The sequence below is a fragment of the Sceloporus undulatus genome, chromosome 3 (assembly GCF_019175285.1).
Source record: "Sceloporus undulatus isolate JIND9_A2432 ecotype Alabama chromosome 3, SceUnd_v1.1, whole genome shotgun sequence".
Taxonomy (NCBI): domain Eukaryota; kingdom Metazoa; phylum Chordata; class Lepidosauria; order Squamata; family Phrynosomatidae; genus Sceloporus; species Sceloporus undulatus.
This window is the reverse complement of record NC_056524.1, coordinates 105,970,003-105,989,922: the sequence shown is the minus strand read 5'-3', so window position 1 is coordinate 105,989,922 and position 19,920 is coordinate 105,970,003. Positions and strand designations below refer to the sequence as shown.

Here is a 19,920-nt window from a genome sequence, read left to right as displayed (position 1 = left end):
CTGACAGAGAAGGCAAAACGTCTCACAAAAGTACAAATCCCAAGATTTCATAGCATTGAGCCATGGCAGTTAAATTGGTGTCAAACTGCATTATTTCTGCAGTGAAGATGCAGTCAACAATGACCCTTCCAGCTGCAGTCCCAACCTGTTTGACCTTCGGGTGGGGATGACCTGTTTTTAAAGATGTATAAGGCATGCTGTCCTCATGTGTAGTTATTACACATATGAGTAAGGTAGAAAGGTTTTGAATAAGGACTATCTTAGTATATGTGGTATAGACCTGACATATACCAGAGGTTTAAAACTGGCCCTGGTGTGTGTGTGTGTGACTGGTAGGAGAAGTTTTAAGAAGCAAAACTCCTTGCACTACCAGATGTGAGATACAGCTTCACATATGTAATTTTTTAAACTGGTACTTCTTAGCAATTTGGTGATTTAATGAGCAGAAATGGATGTGGAATGAACTTCTAGACAAGTGCTTAATGTAGCTGTTCAGCTGATTCCAAGGCTAAGCATTAGTGTGTAAAGGTAATTAATATCCCTCATTTATGGGCGTAAAGAACCATATGATCTGTCAGGGTATGCAGATAAACCAGCGATATGGAAGTTAATTCACAAATCAATTAGACAATCTTGCTTGCTGAGTATAATTAAGGTTATTTCAATTAGAGGTTATTCTTGGGTTTAAGACTGTGGAAAGCAAAATGCCTGAAAAAATGAGAATCAAATTTTCTACCACTACACCTCAAAACTGCCACATTCTGTAGTGGTTTCGGGATCTGTCTATTTAAATCTAGCTGTAGTTCACCGGAATAATTTCAAACCATGAACAACAGAGAAAGGTTTTCTGACTGTGTTCCTATTTCGTCTCATGACTTGTCAACCCTGCTTTGCTTAACTTCCCTTGTCAGGCAGGTAGTGTACAGAAGTAGAGCTACTGTCATGCTTGGTTCAAAGAAAAATGAACATAAGCAATAAACACAAGCTTTTTGGTTTTGCCTTACAAATACATTGGCAGTTGTTTTACTGCCCAGATATGCCTGTGTTCCTTACGACTTAAAAGAAAGAGAAACTGAAGTCTTCATAGCCATTTGGCAGTTGTAGAAGCTAAATTGTTTGCACAGTGCCCAAAGGCCATACATAGTGAGGCCCCTGGATTTAATATGTATGTTCATTAACATGACACCAAAATCTGTGAGTACTCAAGTCCCATTAAACACAGTGACATCATGAATTGGTGTCCCTTATATAAAATGGCAAAAACAAAGTTTGCTTTTGACATTTATATTATCTTTGAATATTTGCAAGCCATGGATGGTTGAATCCATGGATAAAACATCCATTAACAGAGAGGGCTGACTTAGTGAGGTCATAGCAAGTGTAAAGATCATATTTTACCATTTCTCCCCTCTGTTGTTCTGTGCTTTCAAGCAATTTCTGACTTATGGTAATCCTAAAGTGAACCTATCACTGATTTGTCTTGGGAAAATTTGTTCAGAGTTTGTTTTTTTGCTTCTGTCTTCTAAGGTTGAGAGAGTGTGACTTGCCCAATGTCACCCAGAGGTTTCCATGGCCAATCAGGGATTTTAACCCTGTTGCTGTGCCAGGGCTGAATAAGAACAGGGCTATACTTGAATTTCTTAGCTACTTTGGATAGGATGGGACAGGACAGGACAGTCAGGCAAAATTCTACTAAGGTGTTGGATAAAGAGAGTGGAGGGATCTTAATTTGTGACAGGGTTGTACCTTAGCATCTTAAGCGTCTATGTATATAGCAGCTCAATCTCCAACACCTACTAAAATTTGACAATATGGTCTGGAGTTCTGTTGGATAGTTATGAATGCATAACCTCAAGTTACGTACTCATGACTATTTTGTATTCACAATCCCCACATAGCCCCTAGTTTAGTAGGGAAACAGTAGGGACTGTGAAAGTTCCTCAATCTCCACCTGGGAAAGGAACTGCTGTGACTGATAGGGGTCTGTTTACCCATCAGTCAGGAAGCAGCTGGCTGACAGTCCACACAAGCCCTCATGGGAGCAATCTCTGGCACAAGGGTGAATTGTGGCAGGGGTCCTGCTTTTGCCTGTCACACTGGAAATCACAAATGGGAGGGGTTAGGATTGTTAGTCAGCTGCTTCCCAGTCAACAAGGGCAGAGACTCCCATTGACTGCAGTGCTTGATTTGGAGAAGTTTCAGCTGAAATTCACTGTTTAACACCAGAATGATGATGTTTATGCATATGCAAATCCCCAACAGGATTCCAGCCATGATGTGTATAATTGGGTGCACGAGAGAGTGACAAAGATATGTTCTAGCAAGCAAAATGATATAGGCTACAATCCTATTCACATTTACCTCCAGCTAAGGGCTTGTTTACACTGGCAAAAATTCCTGGACTCACACTGTATCTGGTGTGATGAGTCTTCACTGAGTCCATTTCTTTAAGCTGTTAATTCATCATAACAAAAAATGCTGTTTACTCCAGAGTTTCCAGGAAATTCTGGAGTGAACCTGGGGTATGTTGAACGTGAGGATAGGTGGCTTGGCCTGGATCTGAAGCAACCCAGCTGTCCATGCACCTCCAAAGCTACCACATCGTCCTGCTAGCATGTTCTCCTCAGTGTCACTCTATCCTCTCCTATTGATTGCACAAGTGATTCTGACCTTAGTAAATGCAACAACAACAGTCAGGCACTTTTAGGGAGGTGCTTGGACAGCGAGGCTGCAGTCATGGTGGTACTGAAGAGGACACACTAGCAGGACAATACAGTGTCACTTGGCAGCCCATCTGAACACATTCGGCCTACATCATGTCAACCTGGGACAGCTCCAGAGCATAATACTTAGGATTAAGGAGACAGTTTAGACATGCCTTAAGACCCACTGAATTCAGTGGGGTTTTCTTCTGAGTAGTCATGAATAAGAGTGGGCTGATAGTGAACTTGATAGTGAACTTTCCATGTCTCAGCTTGTCTATTTCACTGAAATGAAAAGCTCTCCCTTGAAAAAGAGACAAAAGAAAAAAAACCACAGCATGGCACTGGCATCGAGTATAAATACCTGCAAATGTACACTAGCAGACAAGGTGTATTGTGCTTGAGCAACATACCTTTCTCGAAACAATGGCTTAGGTTCTGGACGGATGGCTGCCATGGAAGGTGGCAGCTGTCTTATGGGAGAAGGAATAGAAAAATTCAAATCCAAGGAGCCTGTTTTTCTGTGCAGAGGTTCCATCTCCATCGCTCCTTGCATTTCACTTTCTATAGGGCATGAGCCGGCCCTTCCATGGCTAGAGAGAGAGGACAGTTCTGGTCCTATAGCGCCCTGCAGCATTCCCTCCACCATGGCCAGGGGGTCGTGTGTTGGAGACATCGATGGAGGAGAACGGGATTTCTTTTTTGTTGATGCTCCAGCTAGAAGTTTCAACAGTCCACTTTTCTTTTCTTTCTGCATGGAGGTCAAACAAAACATTCAATGTGAGCCATTCTGATCACACAAGTTTAAAGTGAAAGCCACCCAGTTTCAAGGCATGTGCATCAACAGCCAAGTCGTCTCCAGCAGAAGAGGTAAGAGGCAGAATTCTCTCAATGTGTTTTTTGCTAAAGCCACAGAGGGAGGTTTTACTTAGGTGGAAAAGTAAACAAGAAAGTGAAGCATCATTTGCAAATCAACTTAGCCAGGAGAGCTACACTGTTACATGTAGTAAAGGTGAAGCACAGCGGAAATTGGATTGAATCTGCACTGTAATAAACATAAATGACTCATCCAGAAACTGAAAATGCAACTCTAAACAGCTGGAATTTGAAAAGGCAATGTTATTTGATTCTACCTATGGGAGGAACAGACCACTATTTTATTTTATAATTCCACAGTGACAAGTGAATGTTCAACACTTCCCAGCAAAAATTAATTGAATGTGATGTCAGGATTACTTTTCTTGCTTTCTTCTTTCTGGCTGATCTTATTAAATCACAGTATGAGGTGGGGAGGTGTTTCTGGATCAGAATATGAAATCATACAATAGCTGCTTGCTAGAACATCTAAATCCTAAGCAGACAAAGTTTCACCATAAATATTTATTTTATATGTTTATATGACTCTTCCTTCAATTCTCCCCTTACATCAACTCTATTAGGTAGATCAGACCCAATATTCTTGTTTTGTGTCTGTGTCTCCCTGGTCATATGCTATTTTCACACATTTATAGAAGAATGGAGATGGGATAGCATTGGCAGGATTTCTTCTACTTTCTTCCTGGTGTAATTCCAATGAGCACATGGATTTCTATAGCGCAGAGATGATCCAACAGAGAAACACTTCATAATGAAGTATAGGTGATGGTAATTTCCAGATGCATGGTTATGTCAAAATAAATTCTGCTTCTATAATTTCCTATTTTTAAAAATATATTTTTGAGCCTGGTTCCAACCGAATCAACTGAATCCACACTAGACCAGCTAAAACTGTCCTGAGTTATGTCCAAAACCCCTTCCAAGCTTGAGACCGCATTTGACCTGACCTAACTTTCTGCCAGGCACTGTGGCAATATCCCTGGGCTAGAGGAAGTTTGGATTTCACATAAATTGGCTCCTCACTTATTCCACCTCTTATCTGCCCCCCACCCCCTGCCCTGGCTCTCCTAGTAGTAGATTTTAGCCACCAGAGCTGTTCTGCTGGCAGTTTAGTCTGCTACCAGATTTCTGAGATCAAGTGGCAGATTTCTGAGATCTGATGATGTTGATATCAGAAAGGCGTTTCTTTCAGTGGAAGACCTTTTGCCTATCCCTAACCTCTTATAGACGGTACATTTTTAAGTTGCAGTGTTAAAATACACACACACACACACACACACACACACACACACACACACACACCCTGCTATCTTATCCTTTGGGGGCTTGATAATCACTGTTCTTGGAGGTTGAACAAAGTAATAACTGTTTTAATTTCAGCTAGACCAGCTACTGGAAACGAAATTGAATTTAAAACAAGGAAGAATAGCAATAAGCACCATGATAGAGAGAAGAAGAGCACAAAACCTGGTTAAATGAACAGCCAAAACAGGTATTTTGGAAAAGAAGGCATGTCAGAAGAAAAACGAGGCTGTGCTAAAACCTCTGGCACTAATTAATGGTAGTGCTGTACTGTCTTCTGCTGAAGCTTTCCCACCCTGCAGTCTTGTCTTTCTTTTTTTTAGACCCACAACGCTGCATACACTCAAGAAGAAATTTAGTTATTTCTGTTGCAGTAACTGACAGGAATGGGGCCTAAATACCCCCAAAGCACCAGATCCTGTTTGATCTTGGAAAGATATCAAGTGGGGCAACCTGGCTAGTACTTGAATGGGAGAACTACAATGAATACCAGGCTATACAGTGGACTCTTGTTATATGCTGGGGTTTGGTTCCAAGATCCCCCATGTATAACAAAATCTGTGTATGCTGAAGTCCCATTAAATATAATGACATAGCAAAATGGTGTCCCCTATAAAAAAATGGAAAATCAAGGTTTGATATTTGAAATTTATAGTTTTTTTGAACATTTTCAAACCGTGGATGCTTGAATCCATGTATAAAAAACTGTGTATAAGAATGGCCAACTGTATATCAGTGGCAAGGAACTGAGAAAACCACCTCTGAGTATTTCTTGCCTAAGAAAACCCTATGAAAAATTCATCGGGCTGCCATAAGTCAACAGGTGACTTGGAGACGCACACCCACAGAAGTGACAGGAAGGCAGGCAGACAATACAATGCTGCCACCTGGAAGCTTTGACAGGCAGCATAAGTAACAGCCATAGGCTGTGCTCCCCTGAGTCTAAGCCCTGCATTTCCTATTGTCCCCTAGCAGATATCCCTTTCCATTGGGAAAATTAACATGGCCCATAGCAGTGGTTTCCAACTATTTGTCCTGCAAACTTTATTCCCCAGAATGCTTTACCTCTGGGCATGCTGGCTGAGGCTTCTGGAACTCCAAAAAACCTGGAGGACCAAATGTTGAGAACCACTGGTTCGAAGCTGGGAAAGTTGCTTAATTTTTTTGGTACACTCCTCCTGCTTAACCTGTTGCCATTAACACAGCAATTTTTAACAACAGTTTACTTATTTACCGTACTATAATCCTGGATCACATAGCAGATTGTAAAGTTCCACACAGTGTCTCATCCTTCCTCCCTGCCCGCTTAACCTGCTTGTTTTCTGCAGCCCTCCTAACCACTGGGAGAGGGCTGGGAGAAGATGCAGAGACAGCCAAACATGCAGGCTGTACCATTCCCACAGCTGATTGCAGGAAGATGCTGCTGCTGCTGCTGCTACTATTACTACTACTACTACTTATTCTTATTCTCTTATTCATTTTTATCCAGTCTTTCCCCCGATAATGGGACTCAAGTCGGCTAACACCATATTTAAAGCAATACAAGTATAAGATTTTTTTTAAAAAAACAACTAAACCATTTATGAAGTTAAAACACTAAACATTAAAAATATTAAAATGAATTAAAAGACTATATACCAACTTTAAAACAGAACTTCACAGCATTAAAAGCATTAAAAGCTCAACTGTAGTTAATTTGTAAAAGCTTGACAACACAGAAATGTTTTGGCCTGCCATTAGAAGGAGAGCTATGACAGGCCATCCTGGCCTGGGTTCCACAGTCTGGGAGCAGCCACCAAGAAGACTCTTTCCCTTGTTCCCACCAAAGGAGCCTGAGGAGATGGTGGGACAAAGAGAAGGCCCTTTCCAGGCAATCCTAAAGCTCTCATGGGGTCATGAAGGGAGATATGGGCCTTCAAATAACCTAGACCCGAGCTGTATAAGGCTTTATAGTTATACATGTAAGGATTTTATATTAAATTCTTCTATTAAACATTTTTAAGTTACAGAATATGTGGGGGCTGGGATACTATCATGCAGAAAATAACATATGGTTGAATGTTATTATTCCTTGATAATATAGTAAGACTGAAAAAGCAAGCAATGTGCAGTGTTTCACAAATGTATCTAATTGGCCTCCTTCCCTAACCCTTTTAAGTTTTATCAGTTTTGTCTGTTCCGCTATTTGCCAGACCTTTTCCAAATAGCCTTTAAGCTTATAAAGCAGCCTCTTTCCAATTTTCTGCCAAATTAATCTAGAAGGACACGTAAATGATTTATAATTAATTCAAGGACACATAGCTTAACCTTTCCCTTCTCAAAGACATAAGACTAAAAATGCTAATGGTAATTCAGGACAAGCCATATCTAAAGTCGAATTAATGCTTTCTGGTATACTTATCAAAACATCACCACCAAATATGGGACATATTTGCCAGAGTTATGAAATCTGTGGCAGCTAACTGAGTTGCTATCCATAGACATAATATGTATATGTACGTTTACATACACCCACACACTGCAATTTAAAGGACTGATAAAATACAATTGATAAAATGTTGTACCAGTTTTATTTCTAATTGATGCATTAATCTTGAAAGAACATTAACCTCCATGTTTTTACCTTTGTGAAGCTAACATCTCCAGATATCTTGTGGTTTTCCTTTCATATGTCTCTAGCAATATCCACCTCATATGAATGTCATTCCAATTCCAATCTCAAGTTCAACTGGGGGTTTGTGAAGTCAATGAAGCATCCACAGTGTGCCTGACAATACTGTACTATGCAATGATCAAGAAAAATGAATATGAATAAAAAATTTTAGCCTGACGTTGCTCAGGCAGAAGTGTCCTGGTTTTTATTGGTGAAATGTTGGAAGGGTATGGCACGTGGATCTTTAGAGCCTGATCCTCACAATATTGTTGCATATTGTCCATATTACTCCCACCCAATCTCCACAACCCGCATAACTATCTAGGCTGCAAAAACTGTCTGACTCTGTTGTAGTGTTTCTTAAGACAATGCTACTACAGCTGAACAGAATTGGTTCAATACTTCTAAAGCAGAGTCTACCAGGCCATGCTTTGACCAATCAAAACAGGGCTTAGTCAGGTGTTTAGTTTGTAACTTATCGCCATGAGTTTCTGGGGGCATTTTTTCCATTCATAGTAGCAGCACTGGAAGGAACACTTCAACAGGGCCAACTCCTATGGAAGACATGGTGTTTGACCTTGAAGGGAGATCAATACAGTAGTGTATGTTGTTGCAAATTTTCTTGATCTTTGTATATTTTTATGAAATGTGACATCAGAGGATCCTCCCCCTACCCCTCACATCTAATATGTCCTTTACACATACTGAGTCTCTACCATGGTGGTCAAAATATTGGTCATGATCTTATTAGTGAATTATAATCAGAGTTACGCTTTCACAACTCACTTTTATGATCATTTTGCTTAGCTTGGAATTCTGTTCAGAACAAGGAACAAACTAATGTCCCCCAAACTCATCTTGTAAGCAGAGCAGCTCTGCATGAGCATGAGTGGGGACATGTCCACCTATTTTCTGTTAGCTGAATGTGTTGCAGGGACATCATCTGTGAAAAGCTCATAAGGATCCCTGGAGGTCCCTGTGGATGTCTGGCTATTTTCCTATAGCACAGCCAGCTATAGGAAAATAGCCAGACATGTCCCAGATAATCCCCACACTGTCTGATAACACTGAAATGGTGGTGCTGTGGGAGGACTGCGCTGCTCAGAAGGTGAACATTTGGGGGGTTAGCACTGGGAGATGTAGCTACAGAGATGTCACTATGTGTTAGATGTACACCTCCTGATGCAAGTTCTTGGCCACTGTTGCACACGGTCCAATTTCTATTCAACTCCATAATGAACAGTGATCAAAATTTTATTTTTGAAATTACGATTTGACCACATGAAGATGAATTCCTGAGAGAAGTTTACTACAGAAAGACAGAGGGAAAATGGCAAGTTCAACTGGGTGCCTCTCTCCTCTTTTACACATGATTGTGTGAAGGCGTGCCAGGAATGCAGTGTGGCATGGGCATTCCCACTTTAAATTATCAGAACATTTGTAGTAAAATGCCATGACAAAAGTTCTGAAGATGTTGAAAGAGATTTTTTTAAAACAGAAAGATGATAGAGATCACTTTAGTGTGATAAAGCTTCCAGTCTTTTAAAAGTACATCCCTGTGGAACAGTCTCATCTTATGCTTGGTTTTCAAGCAGTCACAGGGCATGATTTTAAAAGCGTGAGCACAGCCATATAATCAATTTTTATATTAATTAGGAAGTCTCTGTGAAACACTGCCATACTTCCAAATATTTGGATGATGCATAAATACCGAAAGAGATGAGATTATTTTTGGAAAGTACAATCTTTATATATGAAAGCATGATTATGTATTCAGGAAATGTTTTGTTCTTTTTGAATTATGAAAAACTTAATAAAAATTATATAAACCGGAAAAAAAAGAACAAAAAATTCAATGAAATAGTAAGAAAAAGGTTTATTAGGAACATCAGGGAAACCACTAGCACATATTTACTACACCACTGCATTGAGAAATAAGGGTTTCTAGGCAATAGTAATGAAATGAGAATTAAATTGGTTAGATTATTGACTAGTATTCTCAGGTTCTTCCATTGTACATATGGAGGGAAATGGGTTATTGGCCACTGGGACTGAAACACCCACACACATAGAAAGGAAAAGTAAGCTAACGTGTTGAATATTCTGTAAGGCTAATAAGAACTGGAAATGATAAAATGCAGCTTGAGGCTTGATAATATTTTAACATTACACTTATAAGCTTAATTCATGTTCTCAGCTTTCACTAGAGGTGGATTTTTATTTCAGAGCAAAACAGATAAAACAATTTAGTCTTGCATTCTTTAATCTCATTAAATGACAGAAACTTGGTATGTGTTTTTTTGTGTGTGGAGGAGAAGAGGAAGAGAATTTGAGAACTAAATTTTTGTAAATCATTTAGTTAATAAAACTGTGCCAGCCATTCCCCTTTGTTTCCATGCTGTTCTTAGAAAGCTTTTATTTTTAATAATGATAAGACAATGAAGATATGTATTAAATATTATTTTACATTAACTCGCTGTCTGCAGAAGAACTCTAGTCTCCCACCTAACTTGTTCTCTTTGGGTTACTCTAACATCCATGATTATGTGAAGGAAAACTCTGTTTGGTAAATTTCTTTTCCTCCTGATATGTTAAAAGATATTAAGAAGTGTGAGCATACAAGGCCAGGGACTGGAATGTTACTTTTTAAAAGGAACTAGTTACTTTATTCATTACTCTTATCATCCAGAAGGTGACCACATGTTACTATCACTGTAATCAAGAAAGGTAACACACTGAATTATTTGCTACTAACCAGAGTATGTTAAGAAAATTCTGAGAAAAATGTGAAATAAATTCCAAAGCAACCCTTTCCAGCTATTGCACAAGGCAGCCACTCATGTAATCCTTCCTCCTCTCCTTCCCATTTCTCAGACTTGAACCAGCACACACACATACCCAGTAATGAATATCAAGACGACAACCTACTCCTGTTCCACAGGAATGTAGTGAATTACAGCCATGGCCATTACAGGTCATAACTCAATTTCTCCTCATTACTACAAAAATAACTAATTGTCAATGTAACTCATTAGGAACATAAGGGGAATGTACAGTTAGTTCTTTCAGTTCAGCAAAGAATATATATATTAAGCTAGTGGGTTTTTGTTTTAGGATGACTCCAACTATGTTTTTCTTTTTTGTATTATTGTACAGTATTAAGGGGAGAGAGGGAGAAGGGGGTTATAATAATTAGGAAAATGGGGTAATATGTGATATTGATAAATATCACTTTATTATAAATATCACATTTATAAATATCACATTACTATAGAATTTGATGAAATATATCATAATTGTTTATTTTGCTTAGTTTTGAGTATGAAATTAAAAAAATTCTAACCTCAAAAACAAATGTAAGTTACTTGCTGGCTCTGGACAGTATCATCATTTGAAAAGCCTGTAAAGAAAGATATTAGAACATGATGGTCATTTGTTGGGGGTGCCTTGTGAGTTTCTGCATGGCAGCGAGTTGGACTGGATGGCCCTTGGAGCCTCTTCCAACTCATTCTATGATTCTATGTAAAATGAAAACAAAACCAATGTTATCTTCACTAGAAGAGGCATCTGAGAGGAAGGTACCTACAAGTATTCAGAATCTATGGCTGGATTTTGAAATGGGCCCATATATTCAGCAGTTTTGTTGCAATGTGCTATTGTGGTCAGATTCTCTTCTCTTCAAGCTCCCAGTTTCTGCTGTGGAGCAGAGCCAACTAGTCTGACAGGCAACACATACATATCACACATACAGAGTACCCTTTACTCTAATTCAGATAATGAGCCTTTGACCTAACACCAGCGGTCTAGCATTCAATTCTGCACTAAAGGGGGGCGGGGGGGGAATCTACCTTCTCTTTTAAATAGTCTCTCTCTTTTTTAACTGAAATGTAAATGCATGTTGAAAATTCAGGAAAATCAACATTTCTATGTTTGGGAACATGAAAAGAAATGAACTGGTGAACAATGATTGAGTAGACAGTAAAATAAAACTAACTTCACTGGGGGAAAGACTCCATAGTTACACATCAATGCATTTTGATGTGTGAGCTAGCAAGCAGCCGTCGACCACCTCTTCCAGATCATGTGTGCACAATCCAACATAAATTTAGTTCATAAGTCCAATGAAGCCAATGGGCTCATGAATATCTGTCAGACTGTGGCCCACATCATTCTGTGTACCTGTCACACATTCAGGTAACATGCAAATGTGCCTGCATAGCAATTTTAAATTAACACAGAACTTTAGCCCCCAGATGCTTTCCCTTCTTGTTTCTTAAGCTTTGCTTTTTGAATTGCTTAAGAGTATGGTATAGCACCATCTTGAATTACGATGGACAAAATTCCAGCATGGTGATTTGAGAGGAAATCTCTTGAATATAATTTTCTTTCTGAGGAAAACTAAGATTGCTGAAAAGTTAAATTTAACTCAACTGGCTATACCGGGTGTTTCAAAAAGAATGGTGCACACGTAAAATTATTATTTGGTGGTATATGGATTAGTTGTGTTTAAAGTAATTTAAGAACATCAAAATTTCTCAATCGTAACTTAAAAAGTCATTTTTAAAACACTATCATGATGCATTTGTAAAAAAGCTAACAAAAGGAGAGGGGAAGGATGGGAGAGATCTGCTTTCTTATAGAATTTGAACCACACCATGTTTTGACAGCTGGGCTTCATACGTTTGGCTGGGCTAATTGCCAGCCTGAGAAATATTCATCAGTTGATTGCCAGCATTTTATCTTTATGTTCTAATATTGGAAAATAAAGTGATAGAAAAGATGCTAAACATGAGATTTTGCTTCCACATATTATCACAGGACCAAAAGAGAAATCAGATATGACACCATATAGCCCAGCCCGCAGCTCAATACAGAATTCAAGTAGTAAACACTTGTACTGAAGCTATAAAAGTCAACCTCTTTGGACAGTAGATTGGGAAAGAAGATATTGGGTTACAGTGACAGACAAGGCTTTTACTTTACTGCTCTTTCCCCAATGGCAGCTTCCCAAAGTGGCTGACACAACTGAGTTCCTTCTCTCTCTCTAAGGAACAATGTCTTCAAACCATTTCATATGTTAACTGATTCAGTGTATTCTATTATTGATAGGTTGGCCTGGAGCTTTATATAAAAAATAGCTAAAGAAATATGTAGGAATGAATTATAGTTTGGATAACGTAGATGTAGGACACATACTTTGTAATAGTAATACTGTAGTATGTTTTATATATTGTCACAGCTTTAGGCTTGGATATGCAGTGTTCTCCCTGTCACATTTATCCCAAAGTCCCACTGAGTTTAATGGGATTTAAGGCCCAGCACAGACCGGCGCTTTGCACTAGCCTGGAGCTGAAATTAGGGTTCTGTTCTGTAGGGCTGGGCGTCCGCACGCCCCCAGCCCTACTATCGGTATGCGGACGCCATGATTGCACGCACCAGTCCATACGGGGCACGCAACGATGACGTCCGTGGGGCGCAGCACCCAAACATTGTCGCACGGACGTCATTGTTGTATGCGAGCACGCCCATGGTGGAACGGGTTCTTTTTAGGCATCACGAAGGCCGCAGTGTTTGTCTGCTGTGGCCTCCACCTCTGGCCGCCCCTTTCTCCCAATCTGTACAGCCCCTAATTCACCAGAAAGTTAAACTAGAATTGCATCCTTAAGTTCTGAACAATCTTCTTTTTAATTCTACCAAACCTCACGTGTTTTTAAATTGTTCCCAGATGTTTTAGATCACTGGTTATGCTGACTGGGGCTGATGGAAATAAAGATCAAAAACATCTTGAGAGAATCAGAGGGGGAAGGCTGATGTGTAGTGTAATGTTATGCCAATATAGCTATATGGGTGCTATGCAGCCCATATATTGGATTGCACAATTTTACAACTGATATCATTACAGTGTGTACTCCAGTTGTGCAGTGGTTGGTAGGCCTCACTCAAAGTACACTATGGGATGCATTTATGGAATGACTTGAAGAATGCAACTGGTTATCTCAACTGGTATGGTGGCAGAAGTCTACTTGCACAACCTTAATCAGGAGAAAAAATGTTCTAAAAAAGTACAACCGCCAGTGTAAGAGCCCTTATGTTGGTGTAACATCATCAACAGGAGTCTAGCCCTTGACTGCTAGGGCTTTATCCACATTTCCCTCTTCTACTTATTCTTGAAGATGTGCTTTCAGGAATCCTCTGTCACCTTTTCAGAAACTTATCCAGGAAAAGAACATCATACAAATGTTCTGTGTTTTCTATTCCATGGGAACCAAAAATCCACTATGTGGGTGGGAAAGAGAGGAAATCTTTCATACATACCCGAATTCTAAGAAATCACAAAATTATTTCAAAGCCAAGATCCCTTTTGAAGCTGGGAAACCTGTGGGCCATGTGCACTGGATACAGCCCCATATGTACACTGAAAGGAAATTGAATTTTAGCAGCACATAAGTTATACTAGAGCTTTTATCATTACAATGGAAAACTTGGCAGTGCTACACCTCTATAGTTTAAACAAATTAGAAATGAGGAGAACCAGTATATACAGCTGTATCTTATTTTGTTAGGCGTATTTTACCTTATTTTGGACTTAACATTTGTAGTACGACTTCTTAAATATACTAGTACCAACAAATCACATATTTTAATCACTGTTCTAAGCTGAAACAAAATTTCAACTTGAAATAATTTAAGGTTAAACATACTAAGCCCTCAATTATATCTTAACTAACATAAGAATTTATTGGCATCCCCAGTATTAAGTTCATCTTGGTAGAATGCTTGAAAACAAACTATATATGCTCAAAGTATGTTCAAGTTTCACAATTAATACATTTCCCTGCTTAATTCAAATATGAACTTAGGGGCAGTACAGACAGGTAGCCAAACGCCGCCCCTGCATGCCCCAGGTCGGTACCGCAGCAGTCGCATGCTGCGGCACCGACCCGCTCCTTAAAAGAATTGCTCTGAACAGCTTCTTTGAAGGGGCGGCACAGGCGTGCTCATGTGCCATGATAATGCCCCTTCCGGACAGCGCCGTTTGGGCACTGCACCGTACGTGGACAGGTGCGTGCCAAGATGGTGCCTGGATGCAGGAAGAAGGATTTTGGGCGTGTGCATGCTCAGCCCTATTTGAACCCTAGTTCAGGCCCAGGCCGGCATAAAGTGCCATCTGTATTTGCCCTTACTCATCATATTATATCAAACTGTTGGCCCGTTTCAAAACATTTCAAGAACAGAAGCCTGCCTTCTTCCTAGCAGCTATATGGCATTAAAATCACCTTTTCTGTTTGAACATGATATAGTAGAAATACAGATGTTAACACTTAGTCAACACTGTCTTCAGGATGAGTTTTTTTAAAATAATGTACAGTCTATGATTATACAACAATCCTGTCAGTATTTTGATTAAGTTAATCTGAGTGAGCACTTTGGATGATTGTTTTAAATAAAAGAAATACTTCTATGATGAAATAAGAGGACAATAATTCAAGTCTTTTTCTTGAATAAAGATGTTCAAGGCAAATCTCTCTGCTCATTACATATTTTTATAGATAGTTATAATGGACGCCAACAAGGACTACTGAAGAATAGCCTTACATATTACAACATTACTTTTTAGACATCTGGGCTTGCACTGCACATTCAGTAAAGAAAAGTCCTGATATTTGCCAACTTTTCATTTCATATTGGAACAGAAAAGCTAAGAGTAAATATACATCAATCAGTACCTTCCATGGTTTTAAGACTCTCAAAGTTGTGGTTCTTTTCTGTATGAATTTCGTATATAGTACTCCTGCTTTTTATGATTATGTTGTCCTTCAGTTAAATCTTTCTACTTATTACATATTTTTATAGATAATATATGTGCCAGTGGGATGATGCAGTGGGGGCGTAGATGCATGAATCACTCTAGATCACTCTGTCCTCATGTCCAACACACCTGGGTTTACTCCAGAGTTTCCTGGAAACTCAGGAGTAAACAGTATTTTCTGTTAAGCTGGATTCATGGGTTAAAAAAGTAGATTCAATGTGTGCTCCATGAGGGCTCTTTGCACTAGATATGAGCGTAATCTGGGGATTTTGGCCAGTGTACACAAACCTTAGGAGAGCAACGGGAAAGTGGGCTTTGGAATGGGTTCAGTAATAATATGAAGGAAAATGTATATTTGCTGAGCTCATTCCAGATTGAAAACTGTCTCTCCACATCACATTATGTCAATACCTGGAAACAATTAATACGGTATCCCTGGATGTTTAGTAATGAATGTAGATTAACAAATCTGCTCACAACTTGTTTTATAGGCTTATTCTGAATTACAAAATAGTTAACTTGACTGTTTAAAAAAGCCACAGATAGAAGGAGAAACCAGGGGATCCATGCAGGTGTCCAGCTGTGGGGAACATGTTGTCCTCCAGATGATGCTGGTCTATGACGACCATCTGGTTCAACCAGCATAACCAAGCAGAGGTGATAGTTGGTGCTGTAATACAGCAACACCCAGAGAGAGACATGTTTCATATTCCTGGTATAAAAGTTTGCAGTTCCTAATTGTGAAGCTGATGTCTGTCCAAGAGGTCTCTTTCATTCAGCAGATCATCAGCTCTATCCTGAATATTAAATTAACAAATTAAAAGAAAAAAGGCCGATCAGGCATCAATAAGCTGAGGGTAATCAGTAGGTGCCACACTTACTTTCCAGGGGTCTGACCACATTGCTGATGTATGGAGATTGTTAGCCATGTGTAAAGCAAAATGCCACAATTGTTGATGGCCTAACAGGCTGAGCATGTTTAAAGGAGATTGACACCAGCTTTCATTAACAATACGTTTAACTACATTGACACTGAAAAACTGCTCCCAAGGCTGAATCTTAGAATTCTGCCCCTTCAATGTGTCAAACACATATTGCATGGAATAATATTTAATCCTGTCCTCTCTCTGTTTTACTGAAGCATGGCAATGCAATTTTCTAAAAGAAATGGAGATGTTAACAGCACTGTTAAAATAGCCTTGGCCATTTACAAGTCAGTGTTTTATTGCGCCTCTGACTTCATGCCCCCCTAAGGCCCAAACATCATATAACATCTTCTGTGTAACTAGGCAGACAGGTTTCAACAAACTTGGCCATATGGTGGCTGGACCTGTGATGCTTTTCTGATGCTTTTCTGTTTTGAATCAAATTTGTACAATTTAGACAAAGAGTAGGTTAACTGGCCAGATGAGAGAAACAACAGATGGGGACCTGGACTGATTTCTTCATGTGCAGGTGGGCACTCAACCAGTGAGCAAGTCCAAAACTAAATCAATAAAAGAAGTGTGTAAATTGCTCTAGGGTATAGATGCTCAGCATTACAAACTCTTTTTACTAATGCATGCGTGATTTGGTAAGCTAAAAGGGTCTCTGCTTTCCCTTCTCAACCATTAAAAATGTAGGGATGTGAATGCTTCTACAGAGGCACCTCATTCTCCACACACAGCTGGCAAGGGGTAATGCATGGCCAGGAAGCAAATGAGACTTGTGATGATCCTGAAAATTAATAGGAAAAATAATGCCTGCAAGCCTGCATGGCTCAGCATAGCACAGCAGTTCTGCACATGGAACTGCACTTTTCTGGGCCACTTATCATCCTATCACAGAGCCACTGAAACCCCACACCACAACCATTCATGTCTAGGGGGGAATGGAGGAGAGAGTCACCAAAGTGCCTGACTATGTCCCTATAGCCAGATGCCAGGTGATTACATCATCTGGTGAGGTCCTCAAGGATTCTTGGCATCTTAGTGGCTGAACTAACAGCTGCTTCTGTGGCTATTGAAAAGCCAAATGCTTTTTCAGCTTTTGCATAGCCACATACTCTAATTCCTTCTCTTTCAGACACAAATGGTTGTGTGGAGGGTGGGAGGGGGCTTCAGATACTCTATGGTAGGGTGTGGCTTTTGTTGCTATGGAGAAGCAAGGGAATACAAACCCTTGTAGCTAGCAAAAATAAATATATGCTGCTGCAAGGAGTGTGTATACCAGTAACGGAATGCCTGCCAATATGTGTTTTCAAAAAATTAGATGTGCCAATTTGATAAGTGCCATTTTGATGTGTATGACCAGGATAAGAGAATGAATGTATTGATTTATTTACTGAATGTATATTCTGCTCTTAAATTGCATTCCTGTGGTCTTCTATGAGTTCTGTATCTACTTTGTTTCATAAAAGCTGCAGCATCAGCTGTTCCCCGACCATTCGTTTGATCCTTTATCAGCACAAACTCTATCAAGGCTGGCCCACAAGACAGAAGCAAAGATCACCCTACAATTTTGTTCAAGGTAGCCTTCCTGGAATGCCTGACTCTGAGGACTCCCCATCTAGAGATTCCCCATGGGAGAAAGAAAAAAAAGCTGCTTTATGGCCACTGCATGACTGGATAAATGCCAGACATTTGCAGATGGCTTGTGATGCCAGCAGAATGCACCAGCTAGATTCCAGCACAAGGGCAAGTCAAAGCCAGTCAAGTTATTTTGGCACCTCATTCTGACTAACGGGAGGGCCAGTCTTTAATTTTGGTCGTTGTGACTGTAAGGCCTAAATGAAACACAGCCACGTTAAACAAAACAGCTTTTGTAGACATGGAAAATGTTCCAACTTCCTAGTGATTTCAACTTAAATGTGTACAAAACATTTTAAGCCATATTCCCCTTGAAATGTTCTGCTGATAAAAAAAGTGCCAAGAACACTGGAATAAAATGCAAAGAACAAGTGTGACATACTTAATAGTGCTTGTTCCTTATTAGTCAGTTGATAAGGCTGCCACCAGTCTTTGTTGCTCAACTGCTGCCACTACATATTTTTGTAAGAATTCTATAAAAATACAATTTAATTGCTTTTCTAGGGTAGAAATGCCACCTGGCATTGTGTTGTTCAATAAACCACTGAATCCAATCTACTACTAGGCTCCATTCATGATCAACGGTTTTTAAAAATACCCCACACCCTTCATTTCCTATACCAGAGGATTCAATTACCTTTTCATTTTTCCTCTCTTCTGCTTTGCAGGCTGAATTGGTTGGGCTGCAAGTGACCAAGCTATTGATGGGTCCATTCCCTGCTTCTCCATTCAGGTTGACTGCAGTGACATTGGGAGGAGTAATCGCTGCTGCTGCTGAGGTGAGCGGAATGATGGGCCTGGCACATTGTGCTCCAGGGATGACATGCACAGGGGAATGGTGGATATGCTGAGGAGATACTACAGAGTGTGGCCTGACTACAGTTGTTGGGAGGCGGGATGGAGAATTCTGGGTTCTCAGTGGTGAGACTGTAGCTGTAGGCCGGTCTTGTGCTTGAACAGAAGGATGTACCACTGAAAACAAAACACATATACAGAAAGACTAACTGAGAAGTGGAAGAGTAAGAAAAAACACCAACCATTAACACAGTCAAAATAGCAAAAAGTATACCAGCATGGCATAGCAGTTTGAATGCTGGACTATGGGGAACATGGTTTGAATCTCTGCTTGGTCATATAAATACATTCGGTTACCTTGGACAAGTTACACACTCTCAGCCTCAGAAAACCCTATAATAGGTTGGCTTTAGTATTACCATAAGTTGGAAAAAAACTGAAGCACAACAATAACAACAAAAATAACAGCAACAACATATCAGTTTAAAGGTGTTAAACTTGCCCATCTCACTTTGAAACTCTTAAGCCCAGATGAAAGGTAGACCATTCAGAGCTGTGAACGTTATGGATGGCATCTTGCTCAGTATTTACAATAGCATAAACTGGACAGAGAATTTCAAAATTTTTGGAATATAGTTTTTTGTCTGTTGCCCTATTGCGATGACCAAAAATGCCACCCAAACCTACCTTTGATACCTCCACCCCAACAAAATCACCCAGCTCTCCAAAAGGTGATTTTGATCTGGGTGCTGAACAATGGCACATCCAGCCCTCTATCAACAATCCACACTATTGGACCTCTGACAGATGTTATGTCTTTTTTGTTTATAATGCTTGGAACAAATTAGATCACAGGATCAGAAAGCACAGTTGAAATGATCCCGATTAGCCATAGATATATGTAATTAACTTTTACTATGCACTGCAGCCAATGGTGAGCCAGTGTGGTGTAGTGGTTTGAGCGTAGGACTAGTACTCTGGAGATCAGGATTTCATTCCCCACTTGGCCATGGAAACCCACTGGATGACCTTGAGGGAGTCACACACTCTCAGCCCCAGAAAACCCCATCATGGGTTTGCCTTAGAGTCACCATAAGTCAGATACAACTTGAAGGCACACAACAACAATAGCCAATGGTATAAAAACAAAATAATTTTTCTTTAGAAAATACCTTCTTTGAATTAAGAATACCATCTAGAAAAAAGCGTTTGTTT

The 19,920-nt window shown here is 39.8% G+C and overlaps 1 protein-coding gene across 1 annotated transcript in view; it reads right to left on the bottom strand.

Annotated features, from left to right (window-relative positions):
- The window catches only part of SH3RF3 (SH3 domain containing ring finger 3), a gene marked incomplete at its 5' end in the record, with an annotated part of 56,650 nt that overhangs the window by 8,253 nt on the left and 28,477 nt on the right, over positions 1-19,920 (bottom strand). The window contains 2 exon segments of the mRNA XM_042460350.1: positions 3,116-3,453; positions 18,548-18,882. Of these exon segments, the coding sequence (XP_042316284.1) occupies positions 3,116-3,453; positions 18,548-18,882 (673 nt within the window).